This window comes from Moschus berezovskii, chromosome 4 (assembly GCF_049115385.1).
Source record: "Moschus berezovskii isolate FMDL1 chromosome 4, NW_MosBer_1.0, whole genome shotgun sequence".
NCBI lineage: Eukaryota > Metazoa > Chordata > Mammalia > Artiodactyla > Moschidae > Moschus > Moschus berezovskii.
This window is the reverse complement of record NC_142463.1, coordinates 108,722,381-108,747,225: the sequence shown is the minus strand read 5'-3', so window position 1 is coordinate 108,747,225 and position 24,845 is coordinate 108,722,381. Positions and strand designations below refer to the sequence as shown.

Below are 24,845 nucleotides of genomic sequence, written 5' to 3'. Positions count from 1 at the left end.
TGTAAATGCGGTTGTTTTCTTGTTTTCTCTCTCTGTTAGTTCATTATTAGTGTATAGAAAAGCAACAAATTTCTGTATATAAATCTTGTATCCTTCAACTAGACTAAATGCATTTAATAGGTCTAATAGTGATTTGATGGGGACTTTGGGGTTTTGTATTGTGCGAGCGCTCTTTGTCAAAGAGACTCATTTCACTTATTGTATGATCTTGGCATCCTTGTCAAATCCAGTCAGCTATACATGTCAGCTTATTTCTGTACTCTCAACTTTATTCCATTGGTTGTGTGTCTGTCCTTTTGCAGTACCACACTGCTTTGATCACTGTAGCTTTGAATTGTGTTTTAAAATGGGAAATGTGAAGTCTTCTAACTGTTCTTTTTCAAGATTGTTTCGGCCATTCAAGATCTCTTAGAATTCCATATCAGTTTTAGGATGGGCTTTTCCAGTTTTTCCAAAAAGGCCCTTGGGATTTTGATAGCAATTGTGTTGAATTAGCAGATTGCTTTGGAGATTGTTGTCATCTTAACAATGTTCCGTTCGTTCCGTTACATCACTCAGTTGTGTCCGACTCTTTGCGACCCCGTGGACTGTAGCCTACCAGGCTTCTCTGTCCATGGGATTCTCCAGGCAAGAATACTGGAGTGGGTTACCATTTCCTTCTCCAGGGGACCTTCCCGACCCAGGGATCGAACCCGGGTCTCCTGCATTGGAGGCAGAGGCTTGAACCTCTGAGCCACCAGGGAAGCCCCTTAACAATGCTGCTGCTGCTGCTGCTGCTAGGTCTTCCAATTCATGAACATGGAATGCTTTTCCATTTATTCAGGCTGTCTTTAATTTATTCAAACAATATTTTGTAGTTTTCAGTGTACAAGTACTGCACCTCCAAGGCTGAGTTTATTCTGAGTAGTTTATTCTTTTTTTGATGCTATTGTAATGAATTTTTTTTCTTAATTTATCTTTCTAGTCTGTTTATTGCTAATGTATATAAGTACAATGGATATTTGTATGTGGATCTGGTATGCTGCAACTTTGCTGAATTATTTTATTGGCTCTAGTAGTTCTTCTGGATTTTATAGGCTATTTCATATATAATATCATATCCAAGAGTTGGTGATAGACAGGGAGGCCTGTCATGCTGCAGTCCATGGGGTTTCAAGAAGTCGAACATGACTAAGCAACTGAACTGAACTGAACCTGTGAATAGTGGTAATTTTGCTCCTCCATTTCCCATTTTGGTACCTTTTATTTCATTTTCTTGCTTATTTTCTCTGGCTAGAACTTATAGTACAGTATTGAATAGAAGTGGCAATAGTGGGCCTCTTTATCTTGTTTTTGATCTTAGAGCAAAAGCTTTCATTTTTTCACCACTGAGTAAGATGTTAGCTCTGGAGTTTTCATATGTGGCCCTTATCATATTGAAAAAGTTTTTTTTTTTTTTTACCCCTAATTGTTGAGTGTTTTTACTGTGAAAGGGCATTGGATTTTTCTCAAGTATTTTTGAGCTTTTTTTTCTTTCATTCTACTAATATGTATATTACATTAATTGACTTTCAAATATTGTACTGCCTTTGAATTCTTAGAAAAATCCCACTAGATCATGGTGTATAATCCTATTAATATGCTGCTGGATTTGGTTTGCCAGTATTTTCTTAAGGAGTTTTGTATTTATATTCATGAAGGATATTGGAATATCTGATGTCTTTGTCTAACTTTGGTATCAGGGCAAATGCTGGTCTCTTAGAATGAGTTAGGAAGTGTTTCCTCCTTTTTCTTTTTTTCTTCTTCATCATCTTTTATTTTTAAGCTTGAGAAACATTGGTGTTAATTTTGTTTTAAATGTTTGTGGAAATAAACAATTGAAGCCATCTAGGCCTGGGCTTTTCTTTTTTTTAAATTTATTTATTTTAATTGGAGGACAGTCACTTCACAACACTGTGGTGGTCCCTGCCACACATCGACACTAATCAGCCATGGGTGTACATGCATGTCCGCCCCCATCCTGAACCCCCGTCCCACCTCCCTCCTCACCCCAACCTCTGGGTTGTCCCAGAACACTGGCTTTGAGCACCCTGCTTCATGCATCGAACTTGCACTGGTCATCTATTTTACATATAATATATAAGTTTCAATATCTCTCATATCATCACACCCTCGCCTTCTCCCACATAGTCCAACAGTCTGTTCTTTACATCTGTATCTCTTTTGCTGCCTTGCATATTAGGATCATGGTTACTGTCTTTCTAGATTCCATATATATGCATTAATATACTATATTGGTGTTTCTCTTTCTGACTTACTTCACTCTGTAGAATAGACTACAGTTTCATCCACCTCATTAGAACTGACTCAAATGTGTTCTTTTTAACAGCTGAGTAATATTCCATGTGTATATGTACCACAACTTCCTTATGCATTCATCTGCCAATGGCCGTCTATGTTGATTCCATGTCCCAGCTATTGTAAACAGTGCTGCCATGAACATTGGGGTACTTGTGTCTCTTTCAATTCTGGTTTCCTCAGTGTGTATGGCCAGCAGTGGGATTGCTGGGTCATATGGCAGTTCTATTTCCAGTTTTTTAAGGAATCTTCACTCTGTTCTCCATAGTGGCTGTACCAGTTTGCATTCCCACCAACAGTGTAAGAGGGTTGCCTTTTCTCCACACCCTCTCCAACACTTATTGTTTGTAGACTCTTTGTAGGCAGGGCCTGGGCTTTTCTTTGCTAGGAAATTTTTGATTATTGATTTAACCTCTTTGCTTGCTATAGCTTTGTTCAGGTTTTCTATTTCTACTAGGTCAGTTTTTCTAATTGATGTGCTTCGAGGAATCTTTCCATTTGATCTAGGTTATCTAATTTGTTTGGTGGACAATTGTTCATAGTATTATCTCATAATCCTTTTTATTTCTGTAAAGTTGGTAATAATGTCCCCACTTTCATTTCTGATTCTAATAATTTGAGTATTCTTTCTTTTTTTCTCAGTGATTCTAGCTAAGCACAATTTTGTTGATCTTTTTGAAGAACCAAATTTTGGTTTTGTTGATTTTGTGTGTTTATTTTCCACTCTCTACTTTTAAATCACTGCTCACTTTATTTCCTTCCTTCTGCTAGTTTCAGGTTTACTTTGCTCTTCCTTTTCCAGTTGTTTTTTTTTTAGCTATACAGTCAGATTATTGATTTGAAATGTTTTCTTCTTTTTTGGCTGTGCCACACCCAGCTTACAAGATCTTATTTCCTTAACCAGGGATTGAACCCAGGCCATGGGAGTGAAAACACTGAGTCCTAACCATTGGACAGCCAGGAATTCCCTCTTCTTTTTTTTAAATTTAATTTATTTTTGTATATTTATTTATTTATTGGCTACACTGGGTCTTTGTTGCTGTGCATGGACTTTCTCTAGTTGCAGCAAGTGAACTTTCTAGTTATGGTGTAAGGGCCTCTCATTGTAGTGGCTTCCCTTGTTGCAGAACATGGGCTCGAGGTTGCATGAGCTTCAGTCGTTGTGCCTTATGGGCTCAGCAGTTGTGGCACACAGGTTTAGTTGCCCCATGGTATGTGGAATCTTCTCAGACCAGGGATTGAACTTGTGTCCCCAGATTGGCAGGCAGACTCCCAACCACTGGACCACCAGGGAAGTCCCCTGAAAAACTCAAGGAGACTGCATTTGAAATAGTTTCAATTCTACTCTCTGTGGAGGACATTTGTTTTGTCACTGTGGCTGGCCCTCTCTGCAATAGGGGAAAGGAACTTTCCCTATTTAACATGGTTCTGCCATGTTCTACTTCCAATCACAGCACTTTTTTCCTCTCTCTTGTTTTTTAATACAAGTGTTTACAACTGTCTATTTTCCTTTGAGCATTGTTTTCATTGAATCCTGTAAGTCTGGGCATATTGGATTTTTGTTTTCCTTCATCTCAAAGTTTCCTAATGTTTCTTATGATTTCTTCTTTGATCCATTGGTTGTTTTATTTAATTTCCACATACTTGTGAATTGTTCAGTTTTCCCTTTGTGAAGTTCTAGTTTTAGTCCATTTTGCGTGGAGAAGATACTTTATATGATTTCAGTCTTTTTAAATTTATTGAGATTTCTTTTGTACTTTAACATATGACCTGTCATGGAGAATATTCCATGTGCCCTTGAGAAGTTTGAGCGTTTTGTTGTTTTGGGGTGGAATATTCTTCATATGTCTGCTTGATCTAGTTGGTTTATAGTGTTGGTCAGGTCCTCTATTTCCATACTGATCTTTTGTTCTGGTTGTTCTATCAATTATTGAATCTGAGTTACTAAAATCTGTTAACTGTTGTTATAAAACTATTTCTTTCTTCATTTCTTCCTTCATTCCATCTGTCCATTTTTGCTTCATGTTTTGGGGTCCTCTGTTGTTAGGTATGTATATGTTTGCAATTGTTATATCTTGATGAATTAACCTTTTTGTTAATGTGTAATGACCTTTGTCTCTTATAACAATTTTTTAAAAATCTATTTTGTTTGATGTTAATGTAGACTGCTCCCCCAACCCTCTTTTGTAATTATTTTAAAAAATAATTTGGTAATTAAAATGGAATGCATTTTTCCATTCTTTCACTTTCAACCTATTTGTGTCTTTGAATCTAACATTAGTCTCTTATAGACAGCATATACTTGGATCATGTTTTTCTTTATCCATTCTGTTGGTCTCTGCCTTTTAATTGGAGAATTTATTTATGTTTAAAACAGTTACTGATAAGGAAAAGCTCCTGCTTTTGTTTTCTTTTTTTTCTACAGATGGGCATTATTTTATTTTTTTGTTTTCTGTATGACTTTTTTGATAATTTCTTCCATTACTGACTTCTTTTGTGTTTAATTGATTTTTGTAGGTTCATGTTTTTTTATAAAATGTGAGACATTTTCATCATTAGTTCTTCACATATCCTTTCTGCACCTTTCTTTCCCTATTTCTGGGACTTATTTTATATATATTGATTTACTTAATGGTGTCCCACTAGTCTCTTAAGGCTTGGTCATTTTTTTTCAATTTTTTTTCTTTTTGCTACTCTGAATAACTTCAATGGCCCTCTCTTTAAATTTGCAGATTCTTTCTTCTGCCAGCTCACATCTGCTATAAAGGTCTTCTACTGAAGTTTTCATTTCAGTTATTGTACTTGTAATTTCAGAATATCTGTTTGGTTCCTTTTTTATAATTTCTATCTCTTCACTGATATTCTCTATTTGGTGAAGTATACTTCTTCTGGCGTGATGTCTATTGTTTCTATTAGCTCTTTGATTTATAATCTTTTTCAGTATCTGTGCTTCTTTAGGGACTGCTGCTGCTAAGTCGCTTCAGTCGTGTCTGACTCTGTGCAATCCCATAGACGGAAGCCCACTGGGCTCCCCTGTCCCTGGGATTCTCCAGGCTAGAACACTGGAGTAGGTTGCCATTTCCTTCTCCAATGCCTGAAAGTGAAAACTGAAAGTGAAGTCGCTTAGTCGTGTCCGACTCTTAGCGACCCCATGGATTGCAGCCTACCAGGCTCTTCCATCCATGGGATTTTCCAGGCAAGAGTACTGGAGTGGGGTGCCATTGCCTTCTCCGTCTTTAGGGACAGTTTGTGTTAATTTCCTTTTTTTCCCCCCTATAAATAGGTCATATTTTCTTGTTTCTTTGAATGCCTTATTTTTTGTTGTTGCTGAAAACAACATTTTATTATAGTGGACCCTTGAGCAATGTAAGTTCTAATTGCACAATTCCACTTGTACGATGATTTTTTGCTGTGATTCATGGGGTCGCGGGGAGTCGGACACGACTGAGCGACTGAACTGAACTGAACTGAACAATACTGTATAATCTGTAGCTGGTTGAATCTGCAAATGTAATACCATGGTATGGAGGGCTAGAGTTATACACGATTTCAACTGCACAGAGGATTGGCACTCATAGACCCCACTTTGTTCAAAAGTCAACAATATAATATGGTAACTTTGGAAATCAGATTCTTGTCTTTCCTCAGGGCTGTTGTTATTGCTTGCTGTGGGTTGTAGTTGCTTGTATATTTAGTGAGTTTTCTAAATCATTTTTAAAAGATTGTGTTATTTGTGATTTGTGTTATTTGACTGTAAAATCTTGATTCCTTTAGCTTGTAGTCAGTTAGTGGTTTGACAAATAATTTCTTTAATGCCTTAAATCACCTTTTTCTTAATTCAGCATACATTTAGTTGCTGTAAACCTTTGAGTATTTTCCAAAGTTAATTCTGACTCTCTCTCTCTCTTTTTTTGGCATTTCTATGGAGGGACAGGTTCTTGGAGTTTCTTGCTTTGCCACTGTTGCAGACATCTCCTCCTTGATGATATTTTTTATTAGGATTTATGAACATGAAACTTTTTCCACTTATTTAGGACTTTGAATTTTTCTTTCAGCAATGTCTTATAGTTTTCATCATACAGGTCTTGAAGATATTTTGTTACATTTGTACTTATTTTATGTTTTAAGCCATATATATATATATTTAAATTTTCTCCTTTTAATTCATCATGCTATACAGTATACTAACGCATATATATGGAATTTAGAAAGATGCAAATGATAACCCTGTATACGAGACAGCAAAAGAGACACAGATGTATAGAACAGTCTTTGGGACTCTGTGGGAGAGGGTGAGGGTGGGATGATTTGGGAGAATGGCATTGAAACACGTATGTTGTCATATGTGAAACGAATCACTAGTTCAGGGTCAATGCATGTTATAGGATGCTCGGGGCTGGCATGCGGGGATGACCCAGAGGGAGGATAAAGGGAGGAGGGAGATGGGAGGGGGGTTCAGGAGGGGGAACGTATGTAAACCCGGGACGAATTCATGTCAGTGTATGGCAAAACCAACCAATATAATATTGTAAAATAATTTGCCTCCAATAAAAAATAAATTAAAAAAAATAATAATTCATCATGCTAGTATATATAAATACAGTGAGTTTTTAAAAATCATTTTTAAAACGAATTTATTTTTGGCTGTGCTGGGTCTTTGTTGTTGTGGGGGCTTTACTGTAGTTGCGGCAAGCGGGGGGCTACTTTTCATTGAATTCCACAGGCTTCTTATTGCAGTGGCTTCTTCTGTTGTGGAGCACTGAGCTTTAGTGGTTGTGGCACATGGGCTCAATAATTGCAGTTCCCGGGCTCTAGACCACAAGCTCAATAGTTCTGGCCAACGGGTTAGGTTGATCCCCTGGATCAGGGATTGAACTGGAGTCTCCTGCATTGGTGGGCGGATTCTTTATTGTTGAGCCACCAGGAAAGCCCATAAATACAGTGGATTTTGTTATGTTGAAAGTTACCTTGAAACTTGAAAACTTGCTCAGTTGATTTATTCTATTACTTCTTGTAGATGCCTTAGGAAGTGCTACATATATAATTAGGTTATATGTGAATAAAGAGTTAACTTTTCATTCTAATAAATGTGCCTTTTCTTTCTCTTGTCTGATTGCACTGACTTGACCTCTACTACAATATTGAATAGAAGTGTAAAGTGGATATATTTGCTTTATTTCTGACCTTAAAGTGGAAAATATTCACCCTTTCACCATTGAGTATGCTGTTGACTATAGATTTTGTGTAGATGCTCGTCCTTAGGTTGAACAAGTTCCTTTTTATTCCTAGTTTATTGAGAATTTTCATCATGAATTTGTGCTGCGTTTTGTCAGTGCTCTTCTACATCTATTGATAAAATGAATGTAGTTTTTCTTTTTCAGTCTTTTCAGTTCAGTTCAGTCGCTCAGTCGTGTCCGACTCTTTGCGACCCCATGAATCACAGCACGCCAGGCCTCCCTGTCTATCACCAACTCCCGGAGTTCACTCAAACTCATGTCCATCGAGTCGGTGATGCCATCCAGCCATCTCATTCTCTGTCATCACCGTCATCTCCCACCCCCAATCCCTCCCAGCATCAGACTCTTTTCCAAGTGAGTCAACTCGTTGCATGAGGTGGCCAAAGTATTGCAGTTTCAGCTTTAGTATCAGTCCTTCCAATGAACACCCAGGATTGATCTCCTCCAGAATGGACTGGTTGGATCTCCTTGCAGTACAAGGGACTCTCAAGAGTCTTCTCCAGCACCACAGTTCAAAAGCATCAATTCTTCGGCGATCGGCTTTCTTCACAGTCCAACTCTCACATCCATACATGACCACAGGAAAAACCATAGCCTTGACTAGACGGACCTTGGCTGGCAAAGTAATGTCTCTGCTTTTTAATATGCTATCTAGGTTGGTCATAACTTTCCTTCCAAGGAGTAAGCGTCTTTTAATTTCCTGGCTGCAGTCAGCATCTGCAGTGATTTTGGAGCCCAAAAAAATAAAGTCTGACACTGTTTCCACTGTTTCCCCATCTATTTCCCATGAAGTGATGGGACCAGATGCCATGATCTTTGTTTTCTGAATGTTGAGCTTCAAGCCAAACTTTTCACTCTCCTCTTTCACTTTCATCAAGAGGCTTTTTAGTTCCTCTTCACTTTCTGCCATAAGGGTGGTGTCATCTGCATATCTGAAGTTATTGATATTTCTCCTGGCAATCTTGGTTTCAGCTTGTGCTTCTTCCAGCCCAGCGTTCCTCATGATGTACTCTGCATATAAGTTAAATAAGCAGGGTGACAATATAGAACCTTGACATACTCCTTTTCCTATTTGGAACCAATCTGTTGTTCCATGACCAGTTCTAACTGTTGCTTCCTGACCTGCGTACAGGTTTCTCAAGAGGCAGGTCAGGTGGTCTGGTATTCCCATCTCTTTCAGAATGTTTAAATGTGATGAATGTTACATTGATTGATTTTCTAGTATTAAACAAATCTTGCATTCTCAGAATCAACCTCACGTGATTGTGATTTGTTATCTTCACACATTGCAGGATTTAATTTGCTAAAATTCTGTTAATGACTTTTCTATATATGTTTTTGAGGGCCTATAACTTTTTTTTCCTTCTTTGGTTTTAGTTGTAATGTCTTTGTCAGGTTTTGATGTGAGGATAATATTGGCTTTATAAAATGAGCTGGAAAGTATTCTTTTCTATTTTCTGGAAGAGTTCTGTAGAACTAGTGTTACTTCTTCCTCAAATATTTGGTAGAATTCACAATGAAACTATTTGAACTTGGAACTTTTTAAAATGGTAAGTCTTTTATTCTTATAGTGCTAAAATATACATAACATAAATTTTACCATTTTAACCATTTTTAGACATACAGTTCAGTGACATTAAGTGTATTGATGTTGTGTACCAATACCACCATCTATCTCCAGAACTTTATCATCTTTCCAGACTGATTCTCTCTTTCCCTTAAAAAATACCCACCCCTGTTCCTCCTATCTTCTATTCCCTGGTAATTACATTCTATTTCCTGTCTGTGTTAATTTGGTTAATCTAGTTATGTCATATAAATGGCATCATACAAGGAATTCCCTGGCAGTCTACTGGTTATTACTCTATGCCTTCACTGCTGAGCATGTGGGTTCAATCTCTGGTCAGGGAACTAAGATCCCACAAGCCTTGTGGCATGGCCAGAAAAAAAGTGGAATCATACATTTGTCGTTTTTGTTTTTTACTTATTTCACTTAGCATGTCTTTAGGGTTAATCCATGTTGTACCCTGACATAATTTCATTTCTTTTTAAGGCTGAATAATATTCTATTGAATGGATATACTGCATTTTGTTTGTTATTTATCTATTGATAAAAGGTGGGTTGTTTCCACCTTTTGTCTATTGTAAATAATGCTGCTGTGAACATGGATATACAAATACTTTGTCAAATCTTTACTTTCAGTTCTTTTATGTATATGCCCAAAATTCGAATTGCTGGATTATATGGCAATTCTATGTTTAACTTTTTGAGAAATTGTCATACTGTTTTCCACAGTGACTGTCATTTTACATTCCAGCAGCAATGCACAAGGATTCTGATTTCTCCACATCCTGACCAACACTTATTATTTTCTATTTTTGATGATTGCCATTCTAATGGGTTTGAAGTGCTATCTCACTGTGATTTTAATTTCCTTTTCTCTAACAATTGGTATATGAGAGGTTTTAAAACTATGAATTCAAATTTTAAAATGTATATACAGCTATTCAGGTTATTTATTTCTTCTTTTATTTATTTTTGGCTGTTCTGGGTTTTCCTGGCTGCACATGGACTTTCTCTAGTTGTAGAGAGTGGGGGATACTCTTCTTTGTGGTATGCAGATTTCTCACTGTGGTGGCTTCTCTTATTATAGAGCACAGGCTCTAACTGCACAGGCTTCTGTAGTTGTAGTGCATGGGCTGAGCAGGTGTGACTTGAGGGTATAGAGTGCTGGCTCAGTAGTTATGACACACAGGCTTAGTTGCCACATAGCATGCAGGATCTTCCCAGAGCAGGGATTGAACTCATGTCCCCTGCATTGGCAGGTGTATTCTCAACCACTGTACCATCAGGGAAGCCCCTATTTATTTCTTCTTGAGTGAAACTTGGTAATTTGTATGTGAAGGAATTTCTGTTTAGTCTAAATTGTTGAATTTATCACATAAAGTTGTTGACAACATTGCCTTATTAATTTGTATCTGTAGTATCTGTAGTGATGTTGTCTCTTTCATTCCAGATATTGGTGTGTGTGTGTATGTGTGCACTGAGTTGCTTCAGTTGTGTCTAACTCTTCATGACTCTATGAACTGTAGCCCGCCAGGTTTCTCTGTCCGTGGGATTCTCCAGGCAAGAGTATTGGAGTGGGTTGTCATTTCCTCTTCCATGGGATCTTCCCAAGCCAAGGATTGAACCAGTGTCTCATATCTCCTGCATTGACAGGTTCTTTACCACTAGTGCCACCTGGGAAGCCCCCCAGATATTGGTTATTTGTGTTTCTGTTGTTCCAATTCTTTACCTATATTTTCTTTTATTGATTCATGCTTTTTTCTTTGTTATTCTATTTCTTCTCCTTACTTTGGATCAAATTTGCTCTTCTTTTTTAAGTTCCTTATTATTGAAGAATCTATGGTGGATCACTGGTTTTACATCTCTTTCCTAATATAAGCATGTCTACTACACTCTATTTGTCATTGAAACCATTCTTAATACAATGAAGAAGGAACTACACAAGGGTATGAATACCACAGGGTGGGATCCATGGAGGCCATCTTGGAGTCTGGGTTCTCCAAGTTGATCCTAACTTCTCTATTATTAGGTTTAAAGTCATTACTGACCCTATTTCTTGTGATAAAAGGTGAGCATTGATAGTCTATGGTGTGCAATAGCAAAACAGCTACTTAGAAGTATTACCTGTAGACACTACAGTTAAATACATATAGAAGACAAGCCTTTTGGTAACCAGGTAGTTGCTGCCATAAAACATGTTAGTGAAAGTCTGGGATATAATAGGGTTTATTGATTGTTGTTTCTAAGTATGCTGGATAATGTTGGGAAAGAAAATGGTTAGATCAGGACTTTGAATTCTCAAGTCAAGAGCCACCTAAGGAATCTATTAGGTTGATGAAAAGGTAATTTCGGTTTTACACCGTGAATTTTAAATCATTATAACTAGGCTTAAACACATATTTATTAATCAAAATAGGAACCATTTTAATCAACATATTTTTGCCAACAACAAATAAGTTTGTTTATTCATAAATAGCATAAAGTAGCATAAAAAAAGCAAGTAGGATAAAAATCCATGCTTTGGGATTTGATGAACTCTTGGAAAGCATGTTCTGCCTTTTACTGGTTGTGGGAATGTTTTCCATGCAAAAAGTTGTCGAATGGGGAATACATGTACACCCATGATTCATGTGATTCATGTCAATGTATGGCAAAAACCACTACAATATTGTAAAGTAACTAGCCTCCAATTAAAATAAATTTTTTTTAAAGTTGTTGAGATGCTTGAAGAAGTAGTAGTCAGTTGGCGAGAGTCTGGAGAATATGGTAGATGAGGCGAAACTTCGTAGTCCAGTTCATTCAACTTTTGAAGTGTTGTGTAACATGCAGTCAGGAGTTGTGATGGAGAAGTACTGGGCTCATTCCGTTGACCAATGTCGGCTGCAGGCATTGTAATTTTTGGTGCATCTCATCAGTCAGCTGAGCATGCTTCTCAGATGTAATGGTTTTGCTGGGATTCAGAAGGCTATAGTGGATTAGATGGGCAGCAGACCACCAAACAATGACCATGACCTTTTTTTTGGTGCAAATTTGGCTTTGGAGCTTCTTCTCAGTCCAACCACTGAGCTGGTCTTTACCAGTTTTATAAAATCCACTTTTCATCACACGTCACAATCTGATCAAGAAATGGTTCATTGTTGTTGTGTAGAACAAGAGAAGATGAATGCAAAATAGATAGCCAATGGGAATTTGCTGTGTGACTCAGCGAACTCAAACCAGGACTCTGTAACAACCTAGAGGGGTGGGATGGGGAGGGAGGTTCAAGAGGAAGGAGACATAGTTATCCCTATGGCTGATTCATGTTGATATGTGGCAGAAACCAACACAGTATTATAGAGCAATTACCCTACAATTAAAAATAAATAAATAAATTTATTTAAATACAAATAAATTTAACTGTAAAAAGAAAAAAAAGAGAAGACAACACTTCAGAATGACGATTTTTTTGATTTTTGGTCAGCTCATGAGGCACCCATTTATTTTTACCTTCCCAATTTGCTTCAAATGCAGAATGACCATGGAATAGTCAACGTTGAGTTCTTGGGCAACTTCTGTAGTTGTAGGAGGATCAGCCTCGATGATGACTCAATTTGTTGTTGTCAACTTCAGATGGCTAGCCACTGTGCTCCTCATATTCAAGGCTTTCATCTCCTTTGCAAAACTCCTTGAAACACCACTGTACCATACATTCATTAGCAGTTCCTGGGCCAAATGTGTTGTTGATGTTGCAAGTTGTCTCTGCTGCTATGACCCATTTTGAATGGAAATTAAAAAATTGCTCGAGTTTGCTAACATCATTTCTGTATTCTAAAATAAATATAAAATAAATATTATTTATAAGTAATAAGCCATTAACAAAAAAATAAAATAAGCAAGAAATGCATGTTAAAATGATACCATATTTATTTAAGAATGTATCCCAAAGCTGTGTGCTAATTTGCTTCAGTCGTGTCTGACTCTTTGTGACCCTATGGCCCATAGCCCACCAGGCTCCTCTGACCATTGGATTCTCCAGGCAAGAATACTGGAGTGGGTTGTCGTGCCCTCCTCCAGGGGATCTTCCCGACCCAAGGATCAAATCAGTATCTCCTGCATTGTAGGCCAATCCCCCTATCCAGACATACTGTATTCTTTTTCCTCCTAGTAAACTTTTTACTATGCCCCAACCAGTAACACTGAAGAAGCCGAAGTTGAACAGTTCTATGAAGACTACAAGACCTTTTAGAACTAACACCCAAAAAAGATGTCCTTTTCATTATAGGGGACTGGAATGCAAAAGTAGGAAGTCAAGAAACACCTGGAGTAACAGGCAAATTTGGCCTTGGAGCATGGAATGAAGCAGGGCAAAGGCTAATAGAGTTTTGTCAAGAGAACGCACTGGTCATAGCAAACACCCTCTTCCAACAACACAAGAGAAGACTCTACACATGGACAGCACCAATGGTCAACACCGAAATCAGATTAATTATATTCTTTGCAGCCAAAGATGGAGAAGCTCTATACAGTTAGCAAAAACAAGACCAGGAGCTGACTGTGGCTCAGATCATGAGCCAAATTCAGACTTAAATTGAAGAAAGTAGGGAAAACCACTAGACCATTCAGATATGACCTCAATCAAATCCCTTATGATTATACAGTGGAAGTGAGAAATAGATTTAAGGGACTAGATCTGATAGATAGAGTGCCTGATGAACTCTGGACGGAGGTTCGTGACATTGTACAGGAGACAGGGACCAAGACCATCCCCATGGAAAAGAAATGCAAAAAAGCAAAATGGCTGTCTGAGGAGGCCTTACAAATAGCTGTGAAAAGAAGGGAAGTGAAAAGCAAAGGAGAAAAGGAAAGATATAAGCATCTGAATGCAGAGTTCCAAAGAATAGCAAGGAGAGATAAGAAAGCCTTCCTCAGCGATCAATGCAAAGAAATAGAGGAAAACAACAGACTAGGAAAAACAAGAGATCTCTTCAAGAAAATTAGAGATTCCAAGGGAACATTTCATGCAAAGATGGGCTCGATAAAGGACAGAAATGGTATGGACCTAACAGAAGCAGAAGATATTAAGAAGAGGTGGCAAGAATACACAGAAGAACTGTACAAAAAAGATCTTCACAACCAAGATAGTCACGATAACGTGATCACTGACCTAGAGCCAGACATCTTGGAATGTGAAGTCAAGTGGGCCTTAGAAAGCATCACTACGAACAAAGCTAGTGGAGGTGATGGAATTCCCATTGAGCTATTTCAAATCTTGAAAGATGATGCTGTGAAAGTGCTGCACTCAATATGCCAGCAAATTTGGAAAACTCAGCAGTGGCCACAGGACTGGAAAAGGTCAGTCTTCATTCCAATCCCAAAGAAAGGCAATGCCAAAGAATGCTCAAACTACTGCACAATTGCACTCATCTCACACGCTAGTAAAGTCATGCTCAAAATTCTCCAAGCCAGGCTTCATCAATATGTGAGCCGTGAACTTCCAGATGTTCAAGCAGGTTTTAGAAAAGGCAGAGGCACCAGAGATCAAATTGCCAACATTTTCTGGATCATGGAGAAAGCAAGAGAGTTCCAGAAAAATATCTATTTCTACTTCATTGACTATGCCAAAGCCTTTGACTGTGTGGATCACAGTAAACTGTGAAACATTCTGAAAGAGATGGGAATACCAGACCACCTGCCTCGTGAGAAACCTGTATGCAGGTCAGGAAGCAACAGTCAGAACTGTACATGGAACAACAGACTGGTTCCAAATAGGAAAAGGAGTACGTCAAGGCTGTATATTGTCACCTTGCTTATTTAACTTCTATGCAGAGTACATCGTGAGGAACGCTGGGCTGGAAGAAGCACAAGCTGGAATCAAGATTGCTGGAAGAAATACCAATAACCTCAGATATACAGATGACACTACCCTTATGGCAGAAAGTGAAAGGAACTAAAAAGCCTCTTGATGAAAGTGAAAGAGGAGATTGAAGAGGTTGGTTTGAAGCTCAACATTCAGAAAACAAAGATCATGGCATCTGGTCCCATCACTGCATGGGAAATAGATGGAAAAACAGTGGAGACAGTGTCAGACTTTATTTTTTTGGGCTCCAAAATCACTGCAGATGCTGACTGCAGCCAGGAAATTAAAAGACGCTTACTCCTTGGAAGGAAAGTTATGACCAACCTTGATAGTATATTGAAAAGTAGAGACATTACTTTGCCAACCAAGGTCCGTCTAGTCAAGGCAATGGTTTTTCCCGTGGTCATGTATGGATGTGAGAGTTGGACTGTGAAGAAAGCTGATCGCCAAAGAATTGATGCTTTCGAACTGTGGTGCTGGAGAAGACTCTTGAGAGTCCCTTGTACTGCAAGGAGATCCAACCAGTCCATTCTAAAGGAGATCAATCCTGGGTGTTCATTGGAAGGACTGATGCTAAAGCTGAAACTACAATACTTTGGCCACCTCATGCAACGAGTTGACTCACTGGAAAAGAGTCTGATGCTGGGAGGGATTGGGGGTGGGAGGAGACGGGGACGACAGAGAATGAGATGGCTGGATGGCATCACCGACTCGATGGACATGAGTTTGAGTGAACTCCGGGAGTTGGTGATGGACAGGGAGGCCTGGCGTGCTGTGATTCATGGGGTCGCGGAGAGTTGGACACGACTGAGCGACTGAACTGAACTGAAATGAAACTTTTTACTTGTCTTATTTCACTACTTTCCATCTTTGCTGGAATTCTTTTCTGCAAAACCAAAGAGTCAGGGCCTTGTCACTGACACTGGTCTAGTGGTTAGGCTATGATGCTCTCACCACCGAGACCTTACCTCAGTCTCCCAGGTACAGAAGCCTTGCTTCAAGCCACTGCAGACCAAGGCCACCTGAGATCATATTTGGTGCCGCAACCTGTATGTTGGGAAATCAAGGGAAGGATTTCCTGGATGTTATTCCTAAACTGCATCCCCTCCAGTGCCAACCTACTGCTGTCTGTATCAGACAAAATGGTCAGACAAGGGACTTCCTCAGTGGTCTAAGTGGTTTAAGAATTTGACTTGCAGTGTAGGGGACACAAGTTCCATCCCTGATCAGGGAATTAAAATCATATATGCCCCAAGGCAACTGAGCCCACACACTGCTCCCTTCTACTGAGCCTGCACACCACAACAGAGCATACTGCGTGACGCAACAAAATCCTGCATGTGTAACTAAGACCTGATGCCACCAAATAAATATTTTTAAAAATTCTATGACATTTAAACATTTTATTACCTTTTTTCTTATTTTGTCTAGCTCTCTTTGAATTACACCCTGTACTTAGCTGTGTCCCTCTTTATCCGAGTTTATTGTCTTATCTCTGCTTTTATCTCTTATTTCCTATCTGTATTTTCTTATGTGCCAAAGCAGACACTGTTGAAAACTTCTCTTTGCTGCGGTCAGTATTTTTGAAGAGCACGTCACTCTTTTTTTTTTAATTTTTAATTTTTTATTGGAGGCTAATTATTTTACAATATTATATTGGTTGGTTTTGCCATACATTGACATGAATCCACCCCAGGTGTACATGAGTTCCCCCTCCCGAACCCCCCTCCCACCTCCCTTCTCCCCTTAGCCTCCCTCTGGGTCATCCCCACATACCAGCCCCGAGCATCCTGTAACATGCATCGACCCTGAACTGGCGATTCGTTTCACATATGATAATATACATGTTTCAATACCATTCTTCCAAACCATCCCACCCTCACCCTCTCCCACAGAGTCCCAAAGACTGTTCTATACATCTGTGTCTCTTTTGCTGTCTCGTATACAGGGTTATGAGCATGTCACTCTTAAAAGAGCATAGTACCTTTTTAAATACCATGTTCTTTTCCCTATATGTTATAAAATGTCTTCCTTGGACCAACCCTTTTTGTACTGATATTTTCTTGTTTCCCTCAGTGATCACCTAAATACCATCAGAGTGATAGTCTCAATCTTTCTCTCTTTTCAGCTCAAGACAACACAATTTATTATTGAACTATTATTATTATTAAATAATATCTTATACTTGTGAAGGTCAAAAGTCCAAAATCAGTCTCAGTAGCCTAAAATGGAATGATGCTCTTTTAAATGGAAAGACTGATTTTCAGTTTATGATCAAGCTAGACACCTTAAGGAAATGAAGAGAAAATCAGAGCCATTGGGGTTCCCTGGTGGTCCAGTGGTTAAGAATCTGCCTGCAAATGGAGGGGACTAGGGTTTGATCCCTGGTCTGGGAAGATCCCACGTGCCATGGGCCAGCTAAGCCCATGTGCCACAACTATTTAACCTATGCTCTTGAGCTGACATACCACAACTACTGGGCCCCTGTGCTGAAATTACTGAAGCCTACACCTAGAGCCTATGCTCCACAACAAGAGAAGCCATGAAAGAAGCCCATGTACCACAACCAGATAGTAGGCCCTGCTCACCCCAAATAGAGAAAGCCCGCATGCAGCAACAAAGACCCAGTGCAGCCAAAAATAATTAAAATTAAGAAAGAAAGAAAATCAGAGCCATTACTGCAAATATGATATAGTTTATAAATACTTCAGAGCCCCTTTGAAAAATAATTTGCCTTCAAAGAGAAAAATGCCAATATAGTTGAGTGTGAGGACTCTATTTTACCTGTATGAATACCCCCCAAACCCTGCTCTTGTTTTTAAGCAGGAGGAAATGTCTTACCTCAGCATCTATGACTGTTCTCTTTATTTTCTTCTGAATAGCTTATAATATTCATTTGCCTTTACAATTTATATATTTAAATGATGGATGGCCAAGGATCTTTGAAGCTATGACTTCCCTCTCTATGTTAATATAACTCTTCTTTCAAGAAATTTTAACTACTTTCCATGACTGTAATACTTATTTTAGGTCTATCAAAATTTCTTTCATTATTATTGAACTATAGTAGCTGTGCTTCTCTAATGAACAAGAACATTTATTTATTTTACTGATAGAAATTGGTTGAGTAGTCTATTAACATACTATTTTGCTGAAGCTTTAGATGTGAATGTGGACCGTAATAACAGTCCTTATAAAATCTTATTTTGCTCCTTTTTTTCTGTTTTTATAGAATAAAAATATTCAGCCTATAAAATTTCCAATTAAACATCAGCAAGAAGTGAAGATTTATTTTCCTATCAAGCTTACACCTAACTTTCTGGCGTTTCCTCATCATCCCATGGGAATGTTGTATCGTTATAAAGTACAGGTATGATATACTAGAATGAGAATTCACAAATAAGTCAGTTTCTCTGATAGCTTAATTAATTGAAATTTCATTTCAGTTCAGTCGCTCAGTCATGTCTGACTCTTTGCAACCCCATGAATTGCAGCATGCCAGGCCTCCCTGTCCATCACCAACTCCCGGAGTCCACCCAGACTCATGTCCATCGAGTCAGTGATGCCATCCAACCATCTCATCCTCTGTTGTCCCCTTCTCCTCCTGCCCTCAATCCCAAATTTAGTTAATGTTAAATTTTATTTCCCCCTAATCCTAGTCTATAACTTAGTTTTGGGTGACAAGCAAATCATGAATACTCTTGAATACTGTCATCCTAACAAGACTTGGTGTGCTTTCTGTCTCTCTCCCATATATCCTTTCCTTGTGAATTTCATAGTTTTATCAGGCTCTCTTGTGCTCTTTCTTTTTTACATTTTGTGATACTGCCATTACATAATCTCCCTTTAGTATTTCTGTTGCTCACATAATCTCTGTTTAGTATTTCCCTCTCCCATTTAGCAACTTTTGTATGGCATCACAGTTTTCTTAATGTTCCAGAAATAAATTATTGTGTAGTTTTATTATTTCCTAAACTTTATTTCACCAGATTTTACATCTTCACTTAAATTCCATTTTCCCCCTTATACTAATTAAATATAAGGCTGTATTTTTTTCACAGGTAGAGGGTGGCAGTGGCAACTTTACCTGGACCTCTTCTAATGAAACAGTGGCCATGGTAACCACTAAAGGAGTGGTGACAGCAGGTCAGGTGAGGGGAAACAGCACTGTTTTGGCCCGAGATGTACAAAGTCCCTTTCGATATGGGGAAATTAAGGTAAGCAACTTTCCAAACAATCTTCATATCTCCTCTGAGACATTGTTGTCTAAATTTAATTATAGTAACACATTAAAAATTTTTTCTTTTTCAAGTTGAGTAGTTTAAAATGGTCCTCAGGATTTCCTTGGTTGTCCAGTGGTTAAGACTTTGAACTCCCACTGCAGGCGACACAGGTTTGATCTCTGGTTAAGGAACTAAGATCTTGCATGCTGCAGTGGTGCAGCCAAAAACAAATAAATAAAATAATGCTCAAATTCAGTCTTATAGTACATATTTCTTAAATATTCCTGGACCTGGGTTGAGTCCTACTTTATTTAATGTCTGTAGTTGTTTCTTCATCTTTAAAATGGGGATAATTACAGTATCTGCCTCAAGGGGTTATTGTCAGAATTAAATGAGATGGTGTTTACACCTGTGCTGGGAATATATTCACTACTTAATGTTATCTATTTTGTTACTGTATTTTGTTATTATTATCATGTATTATCATGTATATGAACTTTATAGATACTTTATTTCTAGTCTCATTTTTTTGTTGTCTAGTTTCTATGAGATTGAACTACTTTTTACTATGTTAAGTATGTCTTCTCCCACTTTTAATAGACATTATGTTATCTTTCCCTGCAGGACTACTTAGCATGTGTGTTATCATTCAGTGAATATTTATTAAATACTAAGGAGGTACTTAACACCATACTAGGTATTATAGGACATTCAAAGAAATAACATGTCATCCCTACTTTAAAGAATCTGAAGTCTAGATAGGAAGATATATTAATGTGAAAAGTTAAATAACATTTTTAGGAAGTGATATTTGAGGTATTTTAAAGCAGTATATGATTTAAAGCTACTTAAATTATAGAGCAAAAGTGCTATTAGTTAATAGAAGTAAATCCTGTGGATACGACTAGTCGAGGCTATCATGAAGAGGTGGGAACTTGAATAAGACTTTGAAGGATGGCGCCAAACTAAGGCCTAAGGGTCAGACTCAACTTGCTGCCTTTCTAGTAAATAAAGTTTTATCAGAACACAGTCATTCATTATGTGTTCTCTAGTGAGTTGGATGGATGGCATAACCAACTCGATGGACGTGAGTTTGAGTGTACTCCGGGAGTTGGTGATGGACAGGGAGGCCTGGCGTGCTGTGATTCATGGGGTCGCGAAGAGTCGGACACGACTGAGCGACTGAACTGAACTGAACTGATAGCCGCTTTCAGGCAACAAGTACAGATTTGGATAGTTTATAAGACCGTGTGATCCCCAAAGCCAAAAATATTTGCTCTCTGGCCCTTTAGAGAGCACTGCTGACCTCTGCTGTCAACAGTGGGAAACCAAGGACTTCTCTGATGGTTCAGTGGCTAAGACTCCATGCTCTCAAAGCAAGGGGCCAGGTTCTATCCCTGTTCAGGGAACTAGATCCTTTAAGTTGCATCTAAGGATTCCACATGCTGCAACTAACGATGCATATAAACAGTGACCGAAAAGACTCTATTCTTTTTCAGAAGAGAAAACAAATATTTTAGAAATATTTATTTCTAAAAATAATTGTAGAAAACAACATTATTCTGTTTTCTAAACTCTTGTAATGCTTATCATTTTCTACTAATAGTTTAATTTATTTATATGTTCACTCACCTTTAAAAAGTCCATTCAGGCTGCTATAACAAAATACCATAGATTGGGTGGCTTATAAACAACAGAAATTGATTTTTCAATGGTTTGAGGCTGGAAAGTCCAGAATCAAGGCACCAATAGATTCAGTGTCTGGTGAGGAAAAGCATTCTGCTTCATATGAGACTGTATTTTTTGCCTTAACCGCATATGGCAGAAGAGACTAGGGAGCCCCAGGGGCTCCTTGTTTAAGGGCATTAATTCCATTTGTGGGAACTCCACTCTCAGGACCTAACTACCTCCCAAAGGCCCCATCTCCTAATACCATCACTTTGGGGGTTAGAGTTTCTACATATGAATTTAGAGGGAGATCTTCAATCTATAGCAAAAAAAGAAAAAAAAAGATTTTTTTAAGATATCAAGAAAGAGTGTTCTATATCAGAGGTCAGCAAACTTTTTATACAAAAAAGATCAGATAGTAAATGTGTTAGTATTTATAGGCCACATACAGTCTCTATCTCATAGTCGTTTGTCATTGTTGCTTTTTATTTTACAACCCTTTAAAAGACCATTCTTAGTTTACAAAAGTCAAATTGTGCAGTGCTCATATTTTGCCAGACTCCCACTGAGAGGTATTACATGCCTTAGAGAAGTTGATTGATTAAGGAATGAAGTGAGTGACAGGTTTAGCACCTAACACACACACACAAACACCCACATATGCATATAAATGGTACATCATTCCTGTTTTTATATGCAAAACATATGTGTATATATATATATGTTATGTATATATATATTTAAATATTTAAGGAATGCTTTTGTCTAAGATTTTCCTAATGTAACTTTCTTGAAAGATTAATTTTTTTCCCTCCAGATACATGTTCTGAGACTGAACAAGATGGAACTGTTACCATTTCATGCTGATGTCGAGATTGGCCAGATTATAGAAATCCCCATTGCAATGTATCATGTAAATAAGGAAACCAAAGAGGCCATCACATTCACAGACTGCTCTCATTTATCCTTGGATTTGAACATGGATAAGCAAGGAGTCTTTACTCTTCTCAAAGAAGGTAAGAGTAGGCTTTTTATTTTTTCCTTTCTTTGTCTTTGAATTAAAGGACCAATCAACAATTCAGAAGCTACGAATTATAGTCTAAATTCACATATTGGGGATTCCATAGTGGTCTAGTGATTAGGACTCAGTGCAGCCAAAAAATTTAAAAGTTAAATTCACATATTACTTTTCTTTATAATACTTTTATTTATTCTGTCAACTGCCTTAGGTATTATAATGTGATGTTAGAAACAAAGGTACAGAAATAGAATAAAATGTCCAGAGTTCATTGTGGCCAGACAATATCAGTTTTTAGTCATATCAAGGCCTTCTCTTTCCAGCTTCAAGCTCTTTTCTTCTTTCTTTCTTTAATTATGTACTATACCTCTTCCTAAGAGGAATTTAGTGCCTTTTAATATATATATATATATTAAATTTATTCTAAAAAAAGAAATATCTTTTTAATAAGAAAAGAATATGAATAATCTATTCATAAAGATCAGTATCATTTATTGTTATAGAACTTCATACTTGATCCTGATCACCATCGTTTTTTCAGTAATAATGACAGTAGTAGCATCTAACATTTATTTGGCATTTACTATTTGCCAGGCTCTATTATGAATACTTTTCACATATTAACTCATTTAATTCTCACAATACATCGTGTCTGACTCTTGTGACCCCATAGACTGCCAGGCTTCTCTGTCCATGGGATTCTCCAGGTAAGAATACTGGAGTGGGTTGCCATTTCCTTCTCCAGGGGATCTTCTTGACCCAGAAATTGAAGCCAGGTCTCCTGCATTGCAGGCAGATTCTTTACCAACTGAGCTACAAGGGTACGAGGGAAGCCCTATACATCCATAATGTTGATATCAACTTGGACTTCTCTTTTACCCTTGCTAATTATGCTGTATAATATCTCTCAGCTCACCTCAGTTCTTAGGCTCCCCATTTTTAGGCCTTCATTATCTCTCACTGAGACTGTAACAATATCCTCCTAATTCTTCTTGCCTTTGATAATCATGGCTACAAGATAGATCTTCATGAAACTCAATTTAAATATTAATTTTCCTGCTCAAAAATTTTAAGAAGCTTTTCATTGCCACTGGACAACAGCCAAAATCCTTTTAGGCCCTCTACAATATAACCCAGCCTACTTTTTGGAACTTCATTTGGAACTTTATATGAAGCTTTGGCCTCATATAAAGCTCTGGCTAAACTAATTACAGTTAAAATTTTCCGTGTATTTCTTTCATATATGCATTTGTATCTCATTTTTATTTCTATCTTTGTTCATTTATTTGTCAGCTTAAGGTACCCTCTTCTACATATCTAAGGGGGCTTCCCAGGTGGCTCAGTGGTAAAGAATCCACCTGCCAATGCAGGAGACACAGGAGACATGAGTTCAGTCCCTGGGTTGGGAAGATCCTCTGGAGGAGGAAATAACAACCCACTCCAGTATTCTTGCCTGGAGAATCCTATGGAAAGAGAAGCCAGGGTTGCAAAGAGTCAGACATGACTGAGAGACTGAGCGTGCATGCACATATATAAACTTTTCTTGATCTTTCCAGCTAAAAATAATTATTCTGTTTTCTAAACTTTTGTAATGCTTATCATTTTCTACTAATAGTTTAATTTACTTAAATGTTCACTCCCCTTTTAAACTATATGTGCCTTGAAGTCAGGATTCTTGTTTATATTTATATCCTTACCTTACATAGAATTGTGTTTTACATGATATATATCTGTTAATAGAAAGAACATATTTTTGTATATCAACTTAATATAAATAATTGGTGTATAATAGTATATGAGATTAAGAATTTTTTGATATATTAAAACTCTTATATTTCTATAGACTGATTTCCTTGAAGATTGATTGCTTATTACCCTACTGAAGTCATTTTTTGATTTGCAGGTATTCAAAGACCAGGACCAACACACTGTTCTAGTACACATATAGCAGCCAAATCTCTTGGCCATACTTTGGTAACCATTAGTGTGACTGATTATGAAGAGTACTTGGAAAGCAGTGCCACATTTGCTGCTTATGAACCCCTAAAGGTGAGATAGTTCATTCTAAGGAATTGGCATATCTTTTCATGGACCCTACTATGTCCACTTGGGGACTTCCTAGCTATCTGTGATCTCTATTAAAGATCAGTGATATTTGTGTTCTTCCTTACTTAACACTCTCTTGTTTCTAGATCTACAGCACCCTCATCAAATTTCAGTATCACAAAGGTTATGCTCTTATGTTTCTGCCACAGAAATATATATAAGTTGTATTAGCAAATTTTAGATATTCCCCTTTCTTTCCTCTTTTTTTACTGAGGTATAAAACAATTATAGTAAAGTATAGTAATCTTAAGGTACTATTTGAATTTTCACATATGTATGTATCTTTGTAACACTACCCTGCATAAGATATAGAATATTAGTATACTCTATTTTTTGAACTTTGATGTGGGAGAAGACTCTTCAGAGTCCTTTGGGCTGCAAGGAGATCAAACCAGTCAATCCTAAAGAAAATCAGTCCTGAATATTCAATGAAAGGACTGATACTAAAGCTGAAACTCCAATACTTTGGCTGCCTGATGTGAAGAACTGACTCACTGGAAAAGACCCTAATTCTGGGAAAGATTGAAGGCAGGAGGAGAAGGGGATGACAGAGGATTATATGGTTGAATGGCATCACTGACTCGATGGACATGAGTTTGAGTAAGTTCCAGGAGCTGGTGAAAAACAGGGAAGCCTGGTGTGCTGCAGTCCATAAGGTCGCAGAGTTGGGACACAACTTAGCAAGTGAACAAGTGATTAATATACTCTCTTTTGAAGAACTCTGAAAGAAAGCCTTCCATACCAGGGAGAGAAATCAATTATCTTTTTACCGTTTATACTTATGAATTCTCAGCACAACAGTCATTATTTTGGACCTCAAAGACTGGCCATTACGATTGGGAGGTTATGACAG

General features: G+C 37.8%; 1 protein-coding gene across 1 annotated transcript in view; it reads left to right on the top strand.

The window, feature by feature from the left end:
• NUP210L (nucleoporin 210 like) overlaps window positions 1-24,845 on the top strand; it is a 106,410-nt gene that overhangs the window by 29,856 nt on the left and 51,709 nt on the right. Inside the window, exons 11-14 of the mRNA XM_055403997.2 lie at window positions 18,210-18,347; window positions 19,039-19,194; window positions 21,686-21,884; window positions 23,790-23,935. Of these exons, the coding sequence (XP_055259972.2) occupies window positions 18,210-18,347; window positions 19,039-19,194; window positions 21,686-21,884; window positions 23,790-23,935 (639 nt within the window). The remainder of the gene's footprint in view (window positions 1-18,209; window positions 18,348-19,038; window positions 19,195-21,685; window positions 21,885-23,789; window positions 23,936-24,845) is intronic.